General features: G+C 41.5%; 1 protein-coding gene across 2 annotated transcripts in view; it reads right to left on the reverse strand.

Moving 5' to 3' along the window:
* Window positions 1–24,095, reverse strand: part of LOC126198256 (zinc finger protein 236-like) — a 230,228-nt gene that overhangs the window by 47,141 nt on the left and 158,992 nt on the right. For both annotated transcript variants that reach the window (XM_049934706.1, XM_049934707.1), the window contains exons 20-21: window positions 21,817–22,164; window positions 4,117–4,310 (exon numbers count right to left, since the gene is read on the reverse strand). In XM_049934706.1, coding sequence (XP_049790663.1) covers window positions 4,117–4,310; window positions 21,817–22,164 — 542 coding nt within the window. The remainder of the gene's footprint in view (window positions 1–4,116; window positions 4,311–21,816; window positions 22,165–24,095) is intronic.

The raw sequence follows: 24,095 nt of genomic DNA on the forward strand, positions 1-24,095 counted from the left end.
TCACCAGTTTAGTATTGGAGGGAAATGTAGAGGGTAAAAATCTTAGAGGGAGGCCAAGAGATGAAAACACCAAGCTGATCCAGAAGGATGTAGGTTGCAGTAGTTACTCAGAGATGAAGAGGCTTGCACAGGATAGAGCAGCATATAGAGCTGAATCAAAACCAGTCTCTGGACTGAAGACCAGAACAACAACAAAAAACAACAACATGTATGGATACCACATACAAACATTAATGGTGCTTTTTAAGTAAAGGAAACATTCAAAAACAGAAATAACGTCCTTCAAAAAGCATTGCCTGATTCAGAACCCAGACCAATATTTTATTTGGTTATTAGAGACTGTAATGATTTACTGAGCGGATTGCAACAAGAAATACGGTCACTGTTCATGTATTAGAATCCCAATTACAAAATGTTACAAGTTTTTAATCAGCATTTAAGCATGATGGTGACATTCAATTGAAACAAGAAGGAAAATTCATCCAGAATGAAATGTGTCAAAGGAAATAAACCATATTAAACTGAGTAGTTGTTATAGTGAGGATAAATTACACCAGCAAGACAAATTGCGGAGTAATTACCAATAGACATCACTAGATTGTAGGGACAGTGGAAGTCACACTGGGACTGAATCGTAATTGTGATCTTTTCTTTATGTAGTAGTAGTTGTTGCTACATGTGACCAGCAGTCATGTGTTTCACAGTTGCTTGAGCTCAGCAATAAGGAAGGGTTGGACGGGGAACACTGACACCAGCTTGGCTGAGAGCTGTTGTCTCATATTTCACTGTAATGATAACCTCAGAAATAGCAAAATATTTGGAAATTTCACAGTGCTATTTAGGATGATGATGATGATGATGACAGAGATTAAAAATACTGATACCATAGGCTACAGGGTTGGTGAGGGAAAAAAGGCAGGAAAGAATAAGGTCTGAAAATTAATGTAAATCATTTCTTTTTGTTCATTTTTTCTCTCCTAGTATTATTAAAATGTAAATAATCAATAAATGGGCGTACATTTAGAATAGGTATAATGGTAACTGTTGGGACATATTGTACATCAATAAAACAGATTGTAATTCTGATTAGTCAGAATACGTTAAAAATAATTTTTTCTCAAGGTGTCTTCATGTGTAATTTGCACTAAGCCATAAGTACGTATGATTCCTTTTGAATGTAATAAATGCTACTGCTCCCTTCCTATGCACGTTTTTAAGATTATCATTTTGATGTTTTATTATTTGGATTGTAATGTACAACAGTTTTTCTAATAAGTTGGTTGAAATTTTGACTGTCATATACACTCCTGGAAATTGAAATAAGAACACCGTGAATTCATTGTCCCAGGAAGGGGAAACTTTATTGACACATTCCTGGGGTCAGATACATCACATGATCACACTGACAGAACCACAGGCACATAGACACAGGCAACAGAGCATGCACAATGTCGGCACTAGTACAGTGTATATCCACCTTTCGCAGCAATGCAGGCTGCTATTCTCCCACGGAGACGATCGTAGAGATGCTGGATGTAGTCCTGTGGAACGGCTTGCCATGCCATTTCCACCTGGCGCCTCAGTTGGACCAGCGTTCGTGCTGGACGTGCAGACCGCGTGAGACGACGCTTCATCCAGTCCCAAACATGCTCAATGGGGGACAGATCCGGAGATCTTGCTGGCCAGGGTAGTTGACTTACACCTTCTAGAGCACGTTGGGTGGCACGGGATACATGCGGACGTGCATTGTCCTGTTGGAACAGCAAGTTCCCTTGCCGGTCTAGGAATGGTAGAACGATGGGTTCGATGACGGTTTGGATGTACCGTGCACTATTCAGTGTCCCCTCGACGATCACCAGTGGTGTACGGCCAGTGTAGGAGATCGCTCCCCACACCATGATGCCGGGTGTTGGCCCTGTGTGCCTCGGTCATATGCAGTCCTGATTGTGGCGCTCACCTGCACGGCGCCAAACACGCATACGACCATCATTGGCACCAAGGCAGAAGCGACTCTCATCGCTGAAGACGACACGTCTCCATTCGTCCCTCCATTCACGCCTGTCGCGACACCACTGGAGGCGGGCTGCACGATGTTGGGGTGTGAGCGGAAGACGGCCTAACGGTGTGCGGGACCGTAGCCCAGCTTCATGGAGACGGTTGCGAATGGTCCTCGCCGATACCCCAGGAGCAACAGTGTCCCTAATTTGCTGGGAAGTGGCGGTGCGGTCCCCTACGGCACTGCGTAGGATCCTACGGTCTTGGCGTGCATCCGTGCGTCGCTGCGGTCCGGTCCCAGGTCGACGGGCACGTGCACCTTCCGCCGACCACTGGCGACAACATCGATGTACTGTGGAGACCTCACGCCCCACGTGTTGAGCAATTCGGCGGTACGTCCACCCGGCCTCCCGCATGCCCACTATATGCCCCCGCTCAAAGTCCGTCAACTGCACATGCGGTTCACGTCCACGCTGTCGCGGCATGCTACCAGTGTTAAAGACTGCGATGGAGCTCCGTATGCCATGGCAAACTGGCTGACACTGACGGCGGCGGTGCACAAATGCTGCGCAGCTAGCGCCATTCGACGGCCAACACCGCGGTTCCTGGTGTGTCCGCTGTGCCGTGCGTGTGATCATTGCTTGTACAGCCCTCTCGCAGTGTCCGGAGCAAGTATGGTGGGTCTGACACACCGGTGTCAATGTGTTCTTTTTTCCATTTCCAGGAGTGTACTTTTGCTTCTAAACTATTTTTACTGTCATACATTATCTAAATAGGTTGGTTGAAGTTTGTGTACGGAAAATTCCCATATGCACTTCAGCAGCCCCAAGTGCAGCAACTACACCCTCTTTGATAGAAATATGTAACTACAACTACCGACAATTTTTGTAGAGTATCTGTAATGTGTGATCTCTATGTTACTTGTATAATCTGCTATTAATCCATACATAGGCAGTAATTCCTCCCAATTTTATTGTGCCCCCCCCCCCTGCCCCCTCGCACTTCCTTCAAAATTTTATATTCATTGAACTATCTGTAATTTGTTTATGCCATGTGATACTGTATTTCATGTTTTGGATGAAATTTACGTACTGAGGAATTTCAATTTGCATCACTCCCTATCTTAAAAATCTAGCAACTCTTTGGAACGTAGTAGATTTTGCTTCACTACTACAATGTGCGCGCGCAGGTGTCCGCACACGTCCCCCCCCCCCCCCCCCCCCCCACACACACACGTATCATACAACAATTATGCCTGATGTCATAGGCATAACTATCACTTGAAGACTTCAGAAGTTAAGTCCCATAGTGCTCAGAGCCATAACTATCACTATTGCCACCTACTGGCAAAATTGTTCCCCTCGTACCATGTCTAAGTGCCTATGTTTGTTTGGGCACTGATGGTATTATGGAATGGAGTGCGAAGTGACAAGATATTTTGTATTGATTTTAGCAGGTATGTTTCTCATGCCATATATCTGGCAATGAGGTTCTCCTGAAACACTTTTGCAAGCAAAACAGATGTATTACAATTTATTGGCAAAGATGGTCACAGATCTCCTGAGCGGCTTTTTATCTAAAGTGTCAACAATTTTTTTGTTTTAGCAACAGTGCAGTAAACAAAGTAAATTGTGACCCAAAAAGGTTATACTTATCTTTTTCTACAACAATCCACTACACATACCAAGGAAGAAAACTACTGCATTAAGGTGTGCTCGCATTCATGTTAAATGTTTTGGTATTGGCATTTTTTGCTTGATGAGCAGGTTACACCCACAAACTTGTTCCAATATTCAATAATTTAAGCATGTTAACAAAGAACTGTTACTGTTACTGGTACTGGTCTCTGAAATCCTGTTAGTGGACTTTTATGTTGAAAAACTCACTAGTTTAAACTAAAAAGGCAAGAGCCCCATTTCTGTTGCTTCAGCAAACGTACAGCCAATTTTCCCGACACTGCTTATTTCTAAATATCCAGATTTTTTAAAATTATATGGAATATGAGATACATTAAACATGGGATACTGACAGAAAAAGGTACTTCCACAAGCTTACTGTGGTTTGATACTAAAGATAGAGGTGGAAGCTATAAAATTATACAGGAACGAGAGGAATACTTACTTGTGCTGTTTTTCATCTACTAATAACTGATTGTGGAAGCTGTCACCCAGTAAAGCATAGTTTTCATCAACTACTTCCTCAACGGTAGACTGAGCCTGCTGCACTTGCTCACCGTCCTTTGGTACTTCATTTTTCTTCGAAAGATCTGACTGTGGCAGCATGTTCGACAAAGCTAATGCCAAAGTATCAGGAGCCTGTAACAAAAATAATACTATATACTGCACAAGATTTCGAAAATACTGAAGTAAAACAAGTAAATGAATAGCCATTATCTGACTCCTCAAAAAATAAAGGCAGTCATATTGTATTAATATTCAAATACCTTCATGTCTCAGCGGCAGCAATATGCTGCTTATTTTTGTAATCTGCATCACTGAAATCCCACAAACACCTATGCAAAGCATAGAGATTCAAAAAGTGAATATTTTTCTCCATTCCCCACTCCATATTTCAGTTTGTCTACACTCTACGAACATGCATAACCTCAAAACTCATGAAACTAGTGTTGCCAAAGTTTGAACACGCTGAAAGTGTTTAGTTTCAGCACCGAGTTGCGCAAACGCGCGGCACGCATGCACAGTGGTCAGTAGCGCAGTTGCCTGCAACCTAGTGTCGTGTAAACTAGACTGAACATGTAGACTTGCCTGACATGTGCAAGTACCCTGCCACAAGGGTATTCACACCTGAGTGTGAGAATATTGGGAGTAATGGATTGAGAGAACTTGATTTATGGCTTTAGAATACGAGGACTCTGTTACTTACGTGATCCCATCTAGCTACAGAAAGTTTGGCTAAATCAATAATGAAATGTATCTTAGAAATTTAACTGTCTCTACTCTTTTTTATTTGGGGACAATAAACTGCAAAATTTTAAAAATCAAGTTATAGATTATAACGAAGGGCTACCAGAAGTGCTGCAAAAAAGTGAAGCCCAAACAGAATTACAATTTGGATGTACATTGTATTACAGGGAAGCACAGATGATCTGCGGAAGGCTTTTGATACTACTAAAAGGAATAAAATGTTTTCCGTTCTTAGGTAGTGTGGTATCCACTACAGGGGCAGATGTGTGGCCCATTCTCTTCGTGCAAAGCAAACTGAAGTAGTCAGAAATGATAGTACGACACCGTAGGAAGAAAATATGGAATGGTGTAAGGCAGCGTTACCCACTTTGAGCACTAATAAGTAATTTGGATATAGAAGTGGCAATGAAGGAAATAAAGGGGTAGCTCAATGTGAGGATTGTTTTTCACTGACAAAAATATAGCATGATATCATCTGCTGCTGCTATAGCAGTGGCTAGCAAAAGTGAAGAGGGAGTGAGTTTAGTGCGTAATGAAATGAAATGTGTCATAGTAGACAGTTATAATATACAAATAAAAAGAAAACTAAGGTAATGGTGTGTGCATAGGTGCACTTGCTGGATAGCTAAATGTTAAATGTGGACATAACGTTTCAAAGAGATATATGAATTATGAAGTATAATAGACACAGAATTAAGGTGCAATAAAGGCACAGCAGCAAGGATTGCACAAAAACAAAAGGACTTTCTATAAAAAGAAACAACTACTTACATCCAAAAATATAAACCTTGAGATCAGAAAATTGTTAATGAAAAGGTACATGTTAAATACAGCTCTAAATTGATGCAAAACATCAACAGGTTTTAGGTTAGAGGGTCTCAGGGAAATACAAAAAGGACTTCAGTCTCAAAGGGTGCAAGTTGAACACAGGATGAACTGAGATCTAGGAACCATCAGTATAACAGTTTTAAATTGTCGTAGCAATGTTGGGATAGTACTGGAGTTCCAAGCGCTAATAAAAAGCACTGATGCCGAAATTGTTACAGGAACTGAAAGCTGGCTAAAGCTGGAGATAAATTCAGCTGAAATTTTGGCGAAGGGCCAAATGGTGTTGAGAAAGTATAGGGTAAATATAGTTGGCAGTGGTGTGTGTGTTGCTATTAGAAGTAGATTATCTTGTAGCAAAACTGAAGTAGATAGTTGCTCTGAGTTGGTATGGGTAGAGGTCAGTCTTGCCAACAGGAATAAAACAGTAATTGGATTCTTTCACTGAACTCCCAACTCAGATGATACAATTTCTGAAAGGTTCAAAGAAAACTTTAATCTAATTTCAAACACGTACCCGATTCAAATAATTACAAGGTGGCGACTTCAATTTACCGTCGATATGATGGTGAAAATACGTGTTTAAATATGGAGGTATGCATGACACATCATCTGAAATTGTGCTAAATGCATTTTCTGAAAATTATTTCGAGCAGTTAGCTCATAAGCCCACTCAAATAGTAAATGGTTGCGAAAACACATTTTATCTCTTACCAACAATAATGTGCCTAAAATGTATACAGGGATTAGTGGACACAGAGTTGACGTAGCGAGACTGACTACGGTAACTCCCCAATCCATCACAAATAAATGAAAAATATATATATTCACAAAAGCAGATAAAAATTCTGCTTGATGCCTTCATGAGAGACAACATCCACTCCTTCCAAATTAACAATATAAGTGTATACCAAGAAACAGTATTGGCAGCAGTTGAGAGATTTATATCACTAAATTGACAAACAATAGAGCTAATCACCCACAGCACACAAAACAGGTCATGATAGTGTTGCAGAAACAACGAAAAAAGCGTAGCAAATTTACACGAATGGAAAAGATTGGTGATCTTTTACAATAGTTTGAAATCCAGTGCAGATTTCAATGTGAGAGCTTTTATGTTTTCACGATGAAACTTTGTCTCAAAACCTGGCAGAAAATCCAAAGAGATTCTGGTCGTATGTAAAGTATGATAGCGGCGATGAAGGTTATGGTTGTGTTATTTTTGAACATTAAGCGCCTCTCTGACTTCAGAATGTGCTAGGGGTTTAGTGAAGATGAGGAACTGGGGTTGTGTGTGTGTGTTTTCAGTGTGTAAGCTAGTGCTTGGTGTTTTGCGTACGTGTTATTGGCCCCTAAAGTGGCGCATAAGGCTTAGTTTTGTGCACCGGTGAGAAGATTCTACTTGTTCTTGACCTAAATTTTGAATGAGAATATAGGGCGAAGTTTGTGTTGTTTTGTAAAATTTTGTGGATTTAGCCTGAATAAGTGTGTAGCTGGTGGGTTGGCCTAAAAGATCTCTTATACGCATATTGGGGATGTATCTGCCAGCGCCTATGATGACACAAAACACTTTGTTTTGGAGACGCAGCAGTCTTGTTAGTTCTGTGTCTGACACCATAGATCACACTTTTGAACCATACAGGATGACCAGAAGTATGAGCTGGCACCAGGGGAGGAATTTGGATGGAACGGTTAGTCTGTCTCCTTCCAGAAGGGGATACAACCTACAAAAAAGAACACAGCCTTTGTTTGCTGCAGTGGTGGGATGTTTGTTCCACGTTAGGCGTTGATCGATCTCAATGCCCAGATTTTCACAAAAGTTCTCCAGATCAAGTCCCTGCCACCAGTGTTGAGTTGATGATTAGGGAGCTTGATTTTGGGGGAAAAATAAATCACTTGGCACTTTGTGAGGTTAATCTTGACCTTCCATACATTACACCTCTAAATAATCTTGTGAAGATGTTACTGAAGTTTGCGATTTGTTTGGAGGAGACTGTGACTACTTTAGTAAATGGTGTCACTGGTATAGAGCACAATCTCTCTACCGATTTGCTTAGGCCGAAATACTATACCAACATTTTGGTAAATTTTGATTTCTAGACCAGCAGCCCTGACACTAATTTTGCGGAAAATTCAAGAGTGGAAGCGCCTTCTGCCCTTGACCAATACTGGTGTTCCGCTGCCTAGGTGGTCATATTTGATGGTGTAGTTTCTGACAGCGAATTGGTCTTCAGGCTTCAGGTGTGATTCTGTCAGACATAATACTGATGGAGTGCCAGTATACAAAATCTTCCAAAACAGTTTTTCTTGTTTGGCATTCCAGGTTAAATTTTCATTCTGTTGGACCTATGGAGATCCATAAAAATATGTTACTATCATCTGCAATACCCATGACTTTAGTTAGGGCATTAGGCGCAGTATGAAACTTTGCCCAAGTGTCCTTAAATGTGGATAAGTGTGCAGAAAGGTTTATTGCTGCATACAGATGCCGCAGATATCTCAGCTTATTGAGAAATGTGGCTGGTTGAGTGCTAGTAGAAGACTGGTTGTTTGGTAACTGTCTCTTCATCCTGGGATGGGGAGCGCTGATGTGTGGGGTGTGGGGCGGACAGGCGGCAGTGGCCATCAGGATATGGGTAAGCACAGGGGCTGTGACTATTGATGGTGGCAAAGCTTGTACTTGCGGGTGTGGCTGAGGCAGCAGAGCTCATGGTCGCTATCACAGCTGCAGTAGTAAACCATGAGGACAACAGCAGGTCATGGCTTGCGTTTGGCTTTAGTTTTGTGGGGCAGCGGTTGTAGTTACACGGATGGCTACCTCCGCAAAATATGCGCTTTGCTGGCTTGTCATGGTTTTTAGTGCACATGCTAGAGAGATGGAGGCCGGCAAATTTGATACACCTGGATGGTTGGCAGTTCTCAGCACTATGAAGGGGCTGCTGGCACTGTTGTCACTGTACAGGGCCTTCAGGCTGCTGATGTTTTTCAATAGTGATGTAGCAACACAGCATGTGTTTTATTGCTTACAGTTCCGTATTATTCTCCACTGGTTGTAGCACAGCTTTGAAAGAGACGTGCTTTTTGTGACCCTTTCCAGGTTTTGCTGGATCAGAGCCACGTTTCTTCTTTAACCTCAATTATTTTGAATTTGCAGAAGATTAGTCTGCCATAATTTCTGCTGGGTTTGTGTTGGGAGAGAGCCCTTTGATCTCCGCCTTGAAAGATGTCTAGCTTTGTTGTGAGATGTGTGTGATGGGGCATGTTGTTCTGTTTCAAACAGTCCTATTAGTTTTCTGCAATTTGGTGGTGCAGAGGCTGAAATTTAACTGATGTGCTCCTGCATGTGGTTTTGCAGCGACCGTTCAGCTTGGGGCAATCTGTTAATAATTTTCATAGTGCCATCTTATTGGCATTGTTAGGTTTCCTCGAACAGCACCAGCCCTACCAAGGACACTAAGCGAGTCTCTGTGTAGCACCACAGGCCCTGACGTAGGAAGTTCCCCACTCTCATAGGAGCAAGGAGGATGCCCCAGTGTTCAGGTTAACAAAAAACTATTTCCAACAGCATCTCCGAATGAACGTCTATGACTAAGTAATTGCTGCATTAACTTAATTCTATGACCATCAAGCCCAAGTAGCTGCAGCTACATATCAGTTCTTTCATTTGCAGAAAAAGCCGGAACATGTGTACCACCAGTGGTACACTGAATTAACGGGTATGGCTAGGAAGTGTAAATTTAAGTGTAGTTGTGGCAACTTTTACAGTGATTTAATGATACAGGATGCAATAACATTCAATGTCCCAGTTCGTAGAATAGGAGAACAGATCTTAAAGTACCCATGCATCACCTCCCCACGTATTGCAAATCTTAGAGCAATACGATTTGGTTGCCATAGTGGCCACTAAGCCTGACCACGCCCCGATTTGTTGGGTCGAGTCGCCCCTTATTTGCTACTGCCGCAAGCAGCGACGACAACCAGTGCTACACAGCCGCACAGACAGCCACGTAGACATGTAAACAGACCTGTGAATTTAATGAACTCTTGCCCTAGATGTTCTGCTCGCCATAAAAAGACAGGATTGGCCATCACGTTAAGTTACATGTTATGCATGTGGAAAAGAAAAGACCATGTCTAAGCGGTTTGTTTGCAATGGTACAAAAACGCCAGTTTTCCCACTCCTAGGAGAAAAAAAAAAAAAAAAAAAACAGGCTTGTGCACATGCAGTGAACGCTGTGTTTTCAAAACCTACAAGAGGTTCTGACAAAAGTAAGATTAAGGTTGGGCCAACTCCTCGCCTTAGTGCTGTGCAATGACATTCTAACAAACTATATGTCTCATTACGAATTGTTGGCCACTGTGTGAGCTTTCAGTTAGACACAGGTGCCTCAGTAATTCTGCTTAATCATGCGACGTACAAACACTTAGGTTCGGCACACCTTTCTTAATCTACCAAGCACCTCACTGCTTACAACAGACAGGAAATTCCAGTGCTTGGATGGTGTAGTTTGCCTGCCAATTACAAATCTCACATCAGAACAATGAATTATACTGTGTTGAAAAAATGGTTCAAATGGCTCTGAGCACTATGGGACTTAACATCTGTGGTCATTAGTCCCCTAGAACTTAGAACTACTTAAACCTAACTAACCTAAGGACATCACACACATCCATGCCCGAGGCAGGATTCGAACCTGCGACCGTAGCAGTCGCGCGGTTCCGGACTGAAGCGCTTAGAACCACACGGCCACACCGGCCAGCCACTGTGTTGAAATCAAAAGACAGTGAGAACATATTCAGTGTACATGCCTTTGATTTGTCTGGACTTAGCATCCAAGACAATGTACTTTCAGTGACTGCTTTTAATCCCAAAGACAATGTAGCTAGCTTGCTTAAAAAATTTCCTGAACTATTTTCAGAAGGAGTGTGAAAAGCTAATAACTTTGTAGCGTATGTTACATTGAAAGACAATTCCCAGCCTCAGGTTTCCTGACCCGCCACGTTCAATTGCTTTAAGAGACAAAGTAGCCAGTGAATTGAAAGAATTGCAAGATAATGATGTAATTGTTCCCATCCAAGCTAATCAATGGGCAAGTCTTCTCGTTTGGTTGCCTAAACCTTCTGGTTGTATATGCATTTGTGTTGACTTCAAGTCTGCAGTCAAACCACAGACAGTAGTTGACAGTTATCTGTCTGTCACCTTGCCCTGAGGAACTCATTCACAGGATTGGTGCAGGACGTTACTTTTCTAAGACAGATTTGCGTGATGCCTACTTGCAAATTCCATTGGATGAAGAATCACAGAAAGCATTTGTTATAAATACATACTTAGGACTGTTCAAGTATTTGCATTTGCCCTTCAGCACTGCTTCTGCACCTGCCACTTTTCTACCTTACTTGGAATAGCTGACTGCAAAAGTGCCATTTTGTTCTAACTACTTTGACGATATTGTCATCTCAGGTCGCACACCAGAGGAACACATTGCCAATTTGCATACTCTTTTTTGAGTGTTGTCAGAAGCAGGCCTCACGTATCGTCTCTATACATTGACTTTTTTTCAAACTGAACTACAGTACTCAGATCATGTGATAAACAGTTAGGGTGTGCAACCCCTCCAATCTCACTTTCTTGCAATCTGTGACCTGCCTGTTCCTCACAGTTTTTCTGAACTGCATTTGGTAATAGGCAAGATGACATACAACATTCAGTTCATACTGAATGCTGATCACATCATGGCTCCATTGCTTCGCAAAAATGTATCTTTTGTGTGCGTCAAGATTCATTTCAGGAACTCAAAAATGCTTTGCTTAGTGACAGATGTTAAGTGCATTTTCACCCTGCCAAGTCAGTAGTTTTTGCGAGTCGACACTTCTTCCTGCAGAATCAGTGCTGTGCTTTCGCACAGAATTGGTGCACAAGACGGACCTATTGCTGTTGCCTCACAGTTTTTAACTCAAACTAAGTGCAATTATTCTCAATTAGAAAACGAGGCTCTCACTATTGTGTATGGTGTGACAAAATTCCATTACTATCTGTTTGGTTGCAAGTTCTATTTTGTGACAGATCACAAGCCTTTGCAGTCCTTGTTTCACCCGGCGAGGCTGGTTCCTACAAGCACTGCTCAAAAATTGGTCTCATTCATTGAACAGTGTGCAAAACTCAGTTGTATGTCAATATTTTGCACGTCGACATAATCTCAGTTCAACAGGGTGTGATTTTAGTTCAAAATGACAGTGGACAATTGTGTGCGTTTATTCCCAAAGTGTTGAAAAAGGATGTGTTGCAATTATTCCACCAAGGAAATTGAGGAATTGTTTGCACCAAACAGTGAGCATGACAGCAATGTACTTGGCAGGGCATGGATGCTCATACTGAACGAATGACATCACAGTGTCGTGCATCTGTGGAAACCAATCTGCTCCACCACAGACATTATCAGCTTGGCCTACGATTCAATCGCCATGGCAACAAGTGCACATTGACATTGCAGGACCATTTGGAACATCCGTTGGTTCATAGTAGTGTACTCGTTTAGCAAGTTTCCATTTGTGGTGTCCATGAACTCTACCACGTCACGTAGCACCAGTCATGTGTTGTTTTCCATATTTTGCATAGAAGATTTGCCAGAAGTACTTGTGTTGGACAATGGACCATAGTTCACTTAACGTGATTTTGAACAGTTTTTTGAAAGAAATGGCATCTGCCATCTAACAAGTGCTCTGCCCCCCCCCCCCCCCCAGACCAATCAAGAAGCAGAAAGCTTCGTACGCACTTTTAAACATATCGCCAAGCTTTGTACCAACCACACATGGGAACAGGTGCTGCAACTCTTTCTTGCCTCCTACTGCTCCCACCTACAAGATGGATCATCATTGGCGGAACTTCCACATGGCTGCTGCCACCGGGTGCTGCTACCCTTGCTACAGCCACTGCAGCATCCGGCACTGCCAATGGTCCGCAAGTATCGCTTTGCACCGCGCGATCTCGTTCTTTTCAGGTTTTATGGCCATTGTGGGCACTGAGAAAGAGGTGTGATTCAGGAACACATTGGCTCCTTTATGTACTCGATTGCAGATCCCGATGGTTTGCAGCGCCACCACCAGAACCAAATTCGTGCGTGTCGTTTGCCCCACGATTCTCCTTTCTTCCCCCGGATTCACCGTTTTATGGGACTGTGCAGCCTTTGCAGCTGCCCACTGGTGCCACCAGGGCACCCCAACAGGAGCAGATGGACGATGCGCCCTTGCTCCCAATGTCCCCACTCGCCGACCCAATTGACATGGACCCACCGTTGCCATCGCTGTCATCGCCCCAGGACACGTCCTCAAGCCTGAGCAATTGCCCAGGCAACAGTTTACGGGAGGATGTTTCTGTTGCCTCGCAAGCCAGACGGTGGGGTACGGTTGGGAGTACGCCATCCTCCAGTCACAATTCCCAGCTCATCTCTATGTCCCCTCTTCCACTCCCCCGTTGTTGTTAGCACAATGGTGCAGCATTTCCGGGAGGTGGAGGGGGGGAATGTGGTGGCATAAGCTATTGCCAGTACAATGGTCGGCAAAGTGGAAGCGAGAAGACCGATAAGTAGGTGTAGGATTAAGCACACCAATCACGAGAGCAGCCACACAAGAGCAGCCAGACAAGCCGACAAGCAACACGCTGCCAATGCCCTCTCCAGAGCAATATTCAGGCTGCCACCACTGACCGGACGGCCTCACTGCCTCACTCAGAGTCTGGCGTCTGTCAGTACAATTGCAGAGTGGGCTCAGTTCAAGTCACAGGTTACGACAGTACATAGTAACCAGATTAGTGACTGTTGTTGTTGTTGTTGTTGTTGTTGTCTTCATTCCTGAGACTGGTTTGATGCAGCTCTCCGTGCTACTCTATCCTGTGCAAGCTTCTTCATCTCCCAGTACTTACTACAGCCTACATCCTTCTGAATCTGCTTAGTGTATTCATCTCTTGGTCTCCCTCTACGATTTTTGCCCTCCATGCTGCCCTCCAATACTAAATTGGTGATCCCTCGATGCCTCAGAATATGTCCTACCAACCGGTCCCTTCTTCTTGTCAAGTTGTGCCACAAGCTCCTCTTCTCCCCAATTCTATTCAATACCTCCTCATTAGTTATGTGATCTACCCATCTAATCTTCAGCATTCTTCTGTAGCACCACATTTCGAAAGCTTCTATTCTCTTCTTGTCCAAACTATTTATCATCCAAGTTTCACTTCCATACATGGCTACACTCCATACAAATACTTTCAGAAACGATTTCCTGACACTTAAATCTATACTCGATGTTAACAAATTTCTCTTCTTCAGAAACGCTTTCCTTGCCATTGCCAGTCTACATTTTATATCCTCTCTACTTCGACCATCATCAGTTATTTTGCTCCCCAAATAGCAAAACTCCTTTACTACTTTAAGTGTCTCATTTCCTAATCTAATTCCCTCAGCATCACCCGACTTAATTCGACTACATTCCATTATCCTCGTTTTGCTTTTGTTGATGTTCATCTTGTATCCACCTTTCAAGACACTGTCCACTCCGTTCAACTGCTCTTCCAAGTCTTTCGCTGTCTCTGACAGAATTACAATGTCATCAGCGAACCTCAACGTTTTTATTTCTTCTCCATGGACTTTAATACCTACTCCGAATTTTTCTTTTGTTTCCTTTACTGCTTGCTCAATATACAGATTGAATAACATCGGGGACAGGCTACAACCCTGTCTTACTCCCTTCCCAACCGCTGCTTCCCTTTCATGCCCCTCGACTCTTATAATTGCCATCTGGTTTCTGTACAAATTGTAAATAGCCTTTCGCTCCCTGTACTTTACCCATGCCACCTTCAGAATTTGAAAGACAGTATTCCAATCAACATTGTCAACAGCTTTCTCTAAGTCTACATACAAATGCTAGAAGCGTAGGTTTGCCTTTTCTTAATCTATTTTCTAAGATAAGTCGTAGGGTCAGTATTGCCTCACGTGTTCCAACATTTCTGCGGAGTCCAAACTGATCTTCGCCGAGGTTGGCTTCTATCAGTTTTTGCATTCGTCTGTAAAGAATTCGTGTTAGTATTTTGCAGCTGTGACTTATTAAACTGATTGTTCGGTAATTTTCACATCTGTCAACACCTGCTTTCTTTGGGATTGGAATTATTATATTCTTCTTGAAGTCTGAGGGTATTTCGCCTGTCTCATACATCTTGCTCACCAGATGGTAGAGTTTTGTCAGGACTGGCTCTCCCAAGGCAGTCAGTAGTTTCAATGGAATGTTGTCTACTCCCGAGGCCTTGTTTCGACTCAGGTCTTTCAGTGCTCTGTCAAACTCTTCACGCAGTATCATATCTCCCATTTCATCTTCATCTACATCCTCTTCAATTTCCATAATATTGTCCTCAAGTACATTGCCCTTGTATAGACCCTCTATATACTCCTTACACCTTTCTGCTTTCCCTTCTTTGCTTAGAACTGGGTTCCCATCTGAGGTCTTGATATTCATATAGGTGGCTCTCTTTTCTCCAAAGGTCTCTTTAATTCTCCTGTAGGCAGTATCTATCTTACCCCTAGTGAGATAAGCCTCTACATCCTTACATTTGTCCTCTAGCCATCCCTGCTTAGCCATTTTGCACTTCCTGTCAATCTCATTTTTGAGACTTTTGTATTCCCTTTTGCCTGCTTCATTTACTGCACTTTTATATTTTCTCCTTTCATCAATTAAATTCAATATTTCTTCTGTTACCCAAGGATTTCTACAAGCCCTCGTCTTTTTACCTACTTGATCCTCTGCTGCCTTCACTACTTCATCCCTCAGAGCTACCCATTCTTCTTCTACTGTATTTCTTTCCCCCATTCCTGTCAATTGTTCCCTTATGCTCTCCCTGAAACTCTGTACAACCTCTGGTTCTTTCAGTTTATCCAGGTCCCATCTCCTTAAATTCCCACCTTTTTGCAGTTTCTTCAGTTTTAATCTACAGTTCATAACCAATAGATTGTGGTCAGAGTCCACATCTGCCCCTGGAAATGCCTTACAATTTAAAACCTGGTTCCTAAATCTCTGTCTTACCATTATATAATCTATCTGATACCTTCTAGTATCTCCAGGATTCTTCCATGTATACAACCTTCTTTTATGATTCTTGAACCAAGTGTTAGCTGTGACTATAGCGAGACTAAAGTTTGTAATAGGAAGATTACCTATACTGCCTGCAAGAGGACTATTACTGATAAGCCTGTACCCCAATACATGGATTATATTCCATTTAAGTAAATGTTCATGGAACCGTATTAATCCACGTGTGCATTTGTGTTTTGGAAAGACAATACTCGTCACCCATAGCAACATTCTCTTTGTTGCAGTACAGGATTCTACAGAGGTGATGAGGATACTACAGTGGCAATGAGGATACCACAAGAAGATCAAAACCAACTGCAAAACTATTTACAGAAGATAAGTGTATGGCGCAAAAATTGGCAATTGACCCTAAATAATAAAGAGTGTGAAGCCATTGACATGGGTGCTAAAAGGAATCTGTTAAACTTTGGTAACCTGATAAAATCAATCAAATCTAAAGGCCATAAATTCGACTGAACACCTAGGACTTACAATTATGAACAGCTTAAATTGGAAAGAATACATAGAAAATGTTGTGGGGAAGGCAAACCAAAGACTGTTTTATTGGCACAACACTTAGAAGCTGGAACAGCTCTACTAAAGAGACTGCCTACACTACACGTGTTTATTTTCTTTTGTAGTACTGCTGTATGCTGTGGGGTCCTCACAAGATAGGATTAACGGAGTACATTGAAAAAGTTCAAAGAAGGGCAGCATTTTTTGTATTATCGAGAAATAAGGGAGACTGTGTTAGGGACATGATACAGGATTTGGGGGTGGCCATCATTAGAACAAAGGTGCTTCTCGTTGGGATGGGATCTTCTCATGAAATTTCCATCACCAACTTTGTGCTCTGAATGTGAAAATATTTTATTGACGCCAATCTTCATAGGGAGAAATGATCATTATAATAAAATAAGGCAAATACGGGCTTCCATGGAAAGACACAGGTGTTCTTTTTTCAGGTTGTATGCATGGACAAGGAAAAAAATTACTGGATTTTTCCTGGATGTCCCGCTTAAAATACACTTTTTCAGTGTTAAGTGACAGAATACTTTCTCTCGGAATCATAAAACTTATCTTATGATTAGGGCTTTATACACTAGTGTAGAACTTTCTGGCACTTAAAAAAATGACCCCCCCCCCCCAAAAAAAAAAAGAACAAACCCACGCGCATTTTGGACAGATCTTTGATGTGCAGCAGCATTCGCTGCATGTTTTTGTATTACGAAAGTATACATTTGAATTCCACCAAACAAAGCACGTTACTTTCTGAAGCATTGAAATTGAGATTGTGATGCACTTTGGTAAGGCAATCATAGCTGATGTCCTCTCGCCAGCCGATTATAGCAGATATTCAGAGCATAGGACATGTGACATAGTCCACCAATAGCAACCAACATCACTGTTCAGTAGCGCGAAAACACAAATAAAAAGAGTTAATGGTTTAAATTAATATACATAGTGTAGCTACAAGTAAAGCTAAGCTCTCCCATATAGTATTGGTCGTTTTGCACTTTTAACACTTTAATATACATCACACAAATGTACCAGTAAGATTTTAAACAATACTACTTCTAAGTTGTTGGCCCTCACACTGTTAGGCTTTAAACGAGAATCAAATGCTCTGTGATTTAAGAAATTCAAAACACATTTGCACACGTAACGTAATTCATATTGCGTAAAATGAAATTAGCTTTGAAAGTAACGCTTTTCAACCACCATTTGCAATATTTTCCTGTGACCTGTTAAAATTCATTTCAGCAGTTGTCACAGAGTGCCAGAAAATGGCGTTACTGTGTGTGTGTGTGTGTGTGTGTGTGTGTGTGTGTGTGTGTGTGTGTGTGTGTGTGCGTGCAGCTATGACGATGTATGAAGCCAAGCCTACATGTTCCTACCTATATAGCATTAAGAGGTCTTACATTACATCGTAAATGAAACAGAACATGAGAGGGTACTCCAAGAGCATCGGAATTTTGTAAACCGGACAAGCATTTATTTGAATGATCAAAGGGATAAAACAGAAGCACATTCATTTAACAATGAACATAATGTCACTGTGGAAGCAATTCCAGAAGTAGTGTATAAAGACATTTAAGGTATGAAGAAAAGAAAGATATATGGAGATTGTGTGGTTCTGTGGTTGAATAAACATCATTAAACCTGAAAGACAATTAAAACTGGGAATTTACAAAATTGTATACATAACGAGTCAATAAAATTTTTCTGACTTTGTGACCGCATTGTCACAACTACCGACATTTCGGTCACTGTTGCAAGTGATCTTCTTCAGGGCGTTTCTGTTTATTGCTGAATGAGAAAACTTTGTTTCTTATATACCTGAAGAGACGGTTGTTATCTTATTCTGACAGGCTATTAAAGATGAAGGGGAGGGATGTTAGAAGTTCTTTATTGGTCTTTTATTATTTCTTTTTATTGGTGGCAACTCGACGTTGTGATTGGTGTTTGTATTACTGTTTGTGATTGGTGGAAATCGGCGAATGGAAAACCAGGTGGCAGTTGTGACGTGGCTTTGTTTTCCTGCTTTTAGTGCCAGCTGAGGCATGCCAGTACTCTACGTACCTGCGGCCACTGCGGTCTCGCATGCGCCTGTGTGTATTGCTTCACATGAGCTGTCGTCCTGAAACGCTGTTTTGCTGGCAGCCAAGACATCAGAAGTCGGTACCCATTCTCTGTTCATGCTGGGGGAGGGGGGGGGGGGGTCACTTGGCTATTTCCATTGCTTTTCTAACCTCCCTCCTGAAAGTAAGTATGCAAGCTTCACCAAAATCAATCTGTTTGCTGCACTTGTCTTTGCCACCGCTTACTTGGTATATTGCCTTAGTCAGCTATATCTTCTACGTTCAGATATCCGTATACTGATGGGTTGCCCCATCTTGCCTACATACACTAATCCACATTCGCACCATTTGGTGAGCCACACAAATTCGTAAATTAAGGACACCATCTATTTTGTAGAATGTTTAAAAGCATATCTTGGCCACAGATCTGATGATTAGCTTCGACGTGAAGTCTTTGTTCATGAATGTAGCAGTACAAGACAACGAACATCTTAGAGGAACGCATGGCACCCGATATCTACAAGCTAGTGTGAAACTGTTTAACAACTACCTATTTCAGATGGAAATGGGAATTATATGAGCAGACAGACAGTATAGCTATGGGCTCCCCCCTCTTGCCTATTGCACAGGGGCATTTTCGTGAAAGCATTTGAAGAAACAGTGCTCCAGCCTGCACCAGTATGCTCAGAATGTTGGCACCGATATGTTCATCTTACCTTTGTTATCTGGCCACATGGAGAGGAAGAGCTGCGAAATTTCCACCAACACCTCAACAAGCAGCACAGCCGAATCCAATTCACTACGGAGATAGAAAAGAATGGGTTGCTGCCCTTCCTCAACTTGGAAGTTCACAGAAAGCCTGAAGGTAAACTGGGCCATAGAGAATATAGGAAGCCAACCAGTACTGACAGGTACCTACATGTCTCCTCTCTCAAATAACTTCCGGGAATTCAGCCAGGTAACACTTTCAGCAACCGCGGAAGTTATTTGAAAGTTGTATACGCCAGGAGAAACTCAGGTCTCATGTCTCCTCTCATCACCACCCTACACAAGAGAAATATGCCCTGCACACTTTAACCAAGTGGGCTCACAGGATCAGTAATAAGGAACATCTAAAGAGTTAACAACAAAACCTCAAGTCCATTTTTGATGCCAATGGTTATGGGATGAAACTAATAGATAAAACTATGCTGACAAAGAATGGAGGCAATAGAGGAGAGCAGAAATAAGAACAGAACATCACTCTGTTACTATGTGTTCAAAGTGTTACTGAATGGGTGGGCTAAATTCTCTGCAGAGAAGGCACAAGCCAATTTTACGAAGCAGCAACAGAATAAAATATATTCTTTGAACAATAAAAGATGCAGATGACAAACTACATGCCGCTGTAGTTTCTGAAATCAGGTGCGAATGTGGATTAGTGTATGTAGGCGAGATGGTGAAACCCATGAGCACATGACTATCCGATCACGAAAGGTATATCCAACTAAGAAGACACACCAAGTCAGCAGTGGCAGAACACCAGGATGAGTGTGGCAAACAGATTGACTTTGGTGAAGCTCGCATACTGGTGAAACAATCTCTTACTTTCAGGAGGACGATTAGGGGGGCAATAGAAATAACCAAGTGACACAACAACATGAACAGAGAAGACTGGTATGGACTTCCGATGTCTCGGCTGTCAGCAATAACAGCATTATAGGATGACAACTCACATGAAACAATACACACAGGCATCTGGGAGACCACAGTGACTGCTACAAAGCAGGGAAGCAACACCTCGTCAGAACTACCTCCTAGTTTTCCATTTGCCGACTTTCCCCAATCACAAGCAGTAATGCAAACACCAGTCACTAATTTGGGTTTCCAGCAATGAAAAGAAATAGTACAAACACCAATAACATCCTGCCTCTTCATCCTTAACAGCCTATCAGAATTGGATAACAGTCACATCTGCAGGTATATAGGGAACAAACTTTTCTCACTCAGCAGTAAACAAGAACACCCTGAAAAAGATCACTTACAACACTGACTGAAACATCAGTAGTTTTGCATAATGACAATGTGGTCACAAACCCAGAAAAATATTATTGATTGTGACAATGGCCACAGAAGCCTGTGTTTATATACATACAATGTTTATGCCTGGATGCCAATTCCCCAAATTTGGTAAAATGTTGGATTTACTCTACTCCACACAAAGAGTAGTCAGATTTAACAAAATAGTATAGATACATCGGCCTTCTCTCCATAAGGTACAATATATACATTAAACTATCATAAACCTCATATAAAGACACATTTTAATCAGGCACTTCAGAAGTGGATATAGTTCAATGGACTACTTGAACTCTGTGGACACACACATGAATATGAATTACTGCCTTGTCTAGGATTCTTCATCAAAATTATCGGCAGCAGCACTGGATGCATTTTCAAAGTCCTATATGGAGGAATAGTTATTGACATACACATAAACAAATTAATCTTCATTTTAAAGATGACATTATCCTTTATACAAGTGGTATAGATGAGCTTAAAATGCAAGATTGGAAATCATGTACAATCTGACTAAAATAATGCATAAAAAGCACCCCAAAAAGCAAAATATACTAATTATTAGTAAAGCCAAAGAAATAGTTTACACGTTTTTGTACCCACAGCAGTTGATGACAACTGAATGGACAGAAAAAGAAACAGAGAAATAAAAATGGCCTCAAGTGCTTCTGGTAAACTAAACATGTATTAGAATATTACATTTTTGATGTAGCTGAAATTGAAGGCTTACTTTTAATGTGTTATAAGTTCTGACTTACCACAGTGAATGTGGATGTTTTTTTTAATGTGAAAACCATTCTAAAGTGAGGGTTGCTCAGCAAATGGCTGAGATAAGTATCGTGGGAATTGCTCGGAGAGACAAGAAAACTGAAAATTGGATTAGAGACCAGGCCGGAGTGGAAACTGTAATTTTAACTGTAATGAAAATGAAAGAGAGATGACTGGGATATACTACCAGGTGAACAGATTGCACATGGATCAAGAAGGTTCTTTACTGGAGCCCAAAATTTATGAGATCAGCATGATAACCCAATGAAGGTGGGATGTCATAATAAAACACACAACAACAACAACAACAACATGAATGTAAAAGGCTGAAGATGATAATGCATGAAGTCAGGAGGAGCCACCCATTCAACAGTGGATGTCATATGTCTGATGCCTTTTTTGAGTAAATTGTCTTTAGCAGCCTGCAATAGTTATTAATTTAGAATTAAACTACAGTGACTAAAATGATAAGTTGAAGAAGTTACTAATAGAGAAATTACTGAACAAGGAAAAAAAATTAACAATAGGTCAATAGGTACTACAAGAATACTGACCTGTAAATTTACAGATAAGAAAACAGATGTATCAAAGCCTTGTGATTCAAATACTTCTTCAAGTGTATTTCCTTCATGATTTTCAGAAGTACTCTGCACAACTACTTCTTGCTCTGCTGTAGTGGTATCAGGCTGTTCAGCCTGTGTTGCGGATTCAGTATGTACCACTGGTTCAATATTAGCACGTGTTTCAGAGTCATTGGCAATAAGATTCTCCACTTCCTTCACCTCTATTTCAGAAATTGTAATTCCTGGGTCTTGGCAATTTCCATTTGCTAATTGCGTAGCATCTGAATCATTTCCAAATATTTGCTCATTGAGGGTCCTTTCCAGTTCCTGAATATTTTCCTGAAAATAAGAAATAGCTTTCCAGTAATGCGATCAAATTATCTATGGTGATTTAATATTTTAAAATTAAAGCTTGAGTTGCTATAAAAGTTCCCAGATAAATACGAGATCAAAAAGATTCCGTTTTGCAGCATTGTTGCAGCATTTAGGCAACATAGTGCAATTCCGTATATAAGCACCGACGTGTAAGCAAGGCATAAGTGTGGCAGTCATTAGTCTGACGTGTGTGCAGTAAAAGCGGAAATGTGAACTATGGCGATGTTATTGCCAAATGTGTTCAAACAGGACCAACATACTGTTTTTCTTTTCTAGGCTGAGTAGACATCTACAGGAGAATGAAGAATGTGTGGGGGACAACATGTCTGTCAAAAACCACTGTTGCGGAATGGTGTGCCAAGTTCCGTGTTAGGTGCTGCTGTGTCATGATAATGCACATTGCCATGTTGCAAATGTTGTAATCCATAAGTTATGCCAATTTCAGTGGGAAACACTCGATAACCCACCCTACAGTCCTGACCTCTTCCCATGTGATTATCAAACCATCAGTCCCTTAAAAAAGACCTCAAAGGATCAAGAATTCCTGCTGGATGAGCATGTGCAGTAAGCAGGAATCTGTGTTGTACCAAACAGATATTTTCAGCCTGGTGTGTCTGTGGGATGATTGCCATAACGCTTTCGGCATACTGAGTTTGGACTGTAAGGCCTTCGAACTGAAACCTTTTGACTATCCCTCACATTTTACATTTATATAATGAATGAACAATATGGTGTTATAACTTTATCCTCTAGGGAATGGATGGATATCAAATACCACAGAACTAAATGTTAGGCAGTAAGGTAGGTGAGACAGTGAGACAATGTTTTTATCGATGATCTGTTGTCAACAATTGCTGTATACCATTTGGTATAAACCGTTGTTTGAAACTTCAGAGAAGTATATATGCAGACTGAAGTGACAAATGTAAATTTGTACCAAAGCTGAGATTTGAACCTGGTCTCCTGCTCACTAGGCAGATGCACTAACCACTATGCCACCATGGCACAGTGGCTTTGCATAAACAGCATGGACTATCTTAGTGTGCTTCCCACATAAGTCCAAGTTCTCTTTCATACCTCAGCCCACTTGGTATTCCCCCTAAACCTGAACAGCACTGCAAAGGCTCTCCAGCTGTATTGGAATAGCACCTCAATGAATAATGAAATGGAATCCTGCCTGAAGCCCTGGCATAGATGTTTTAACCAAATAAAACTATATGGTTCTGAAGACTCTTTCAAGTCCCAAACATTTATGATGAATATATGCACTATGTATTTCAAAAATTTTGAGACATGAAAAAGTTTCTGGAAGTATGTAGTTCCATTTGATTAAAGCACTTATGCCTGGGTTTCAGGCAGGACCCCTGTTTCGTTCTACATTTAGGTGCTGTTTCAATACAGTTGAGAGCCTCTGCAGTACTTTTCAAGTTTGAGGGGAATACTACGTGGGCTGAGGTATGAATGGGAATTTGGAATGAGGAGGGAGGCATGCTAAGGTAGTCTGTGCATTACTGCAAAGCCACTTTGCCAGGTTGGCGTAGTGGTTAGTGTGTCTGCCTTTGAGCTAGACACCCAGGTTCAAAACCCGGCCTTGAGATACATTTTCATTTGTCACTTCAGTCTGCATATTTATGTCATAAATGTTTGAGACTTGAAAAGGTCTCTGGAACCATATAGTTTCATTCTCTAAAGCAGTGGTTGTGATGTCTCCAGTGCATTCTACTTTGCAGCTTGTACAAATGTATCCAAGCCCTGTCAGCTGTTACAAGGTTGTATAACAATTTCACATTTTCTTGATCCACTAGTTTGAGCATTTCCTTTCACAAATTGAAACTGTATGAAATTCAGTGGAGAGTGTTTGACAGCTAAATGTTCATGTAAAAACACATACATTG

Source organism: Schistocerca nitens, chromosome 1 (assembly GCF_023898315.1).
Source record: "Schistocerca nitens isolate TAMUIC-IGC-003100 chromosome 1, iqSchNite1.1, whole genome shotgun sequence".
Lineage (NCBI taxonomy): Eukaryota > Metazoa > Arthropoda > Insecta > Orthoptera > Acrididae > Schistocerca > Schistocerca nitens.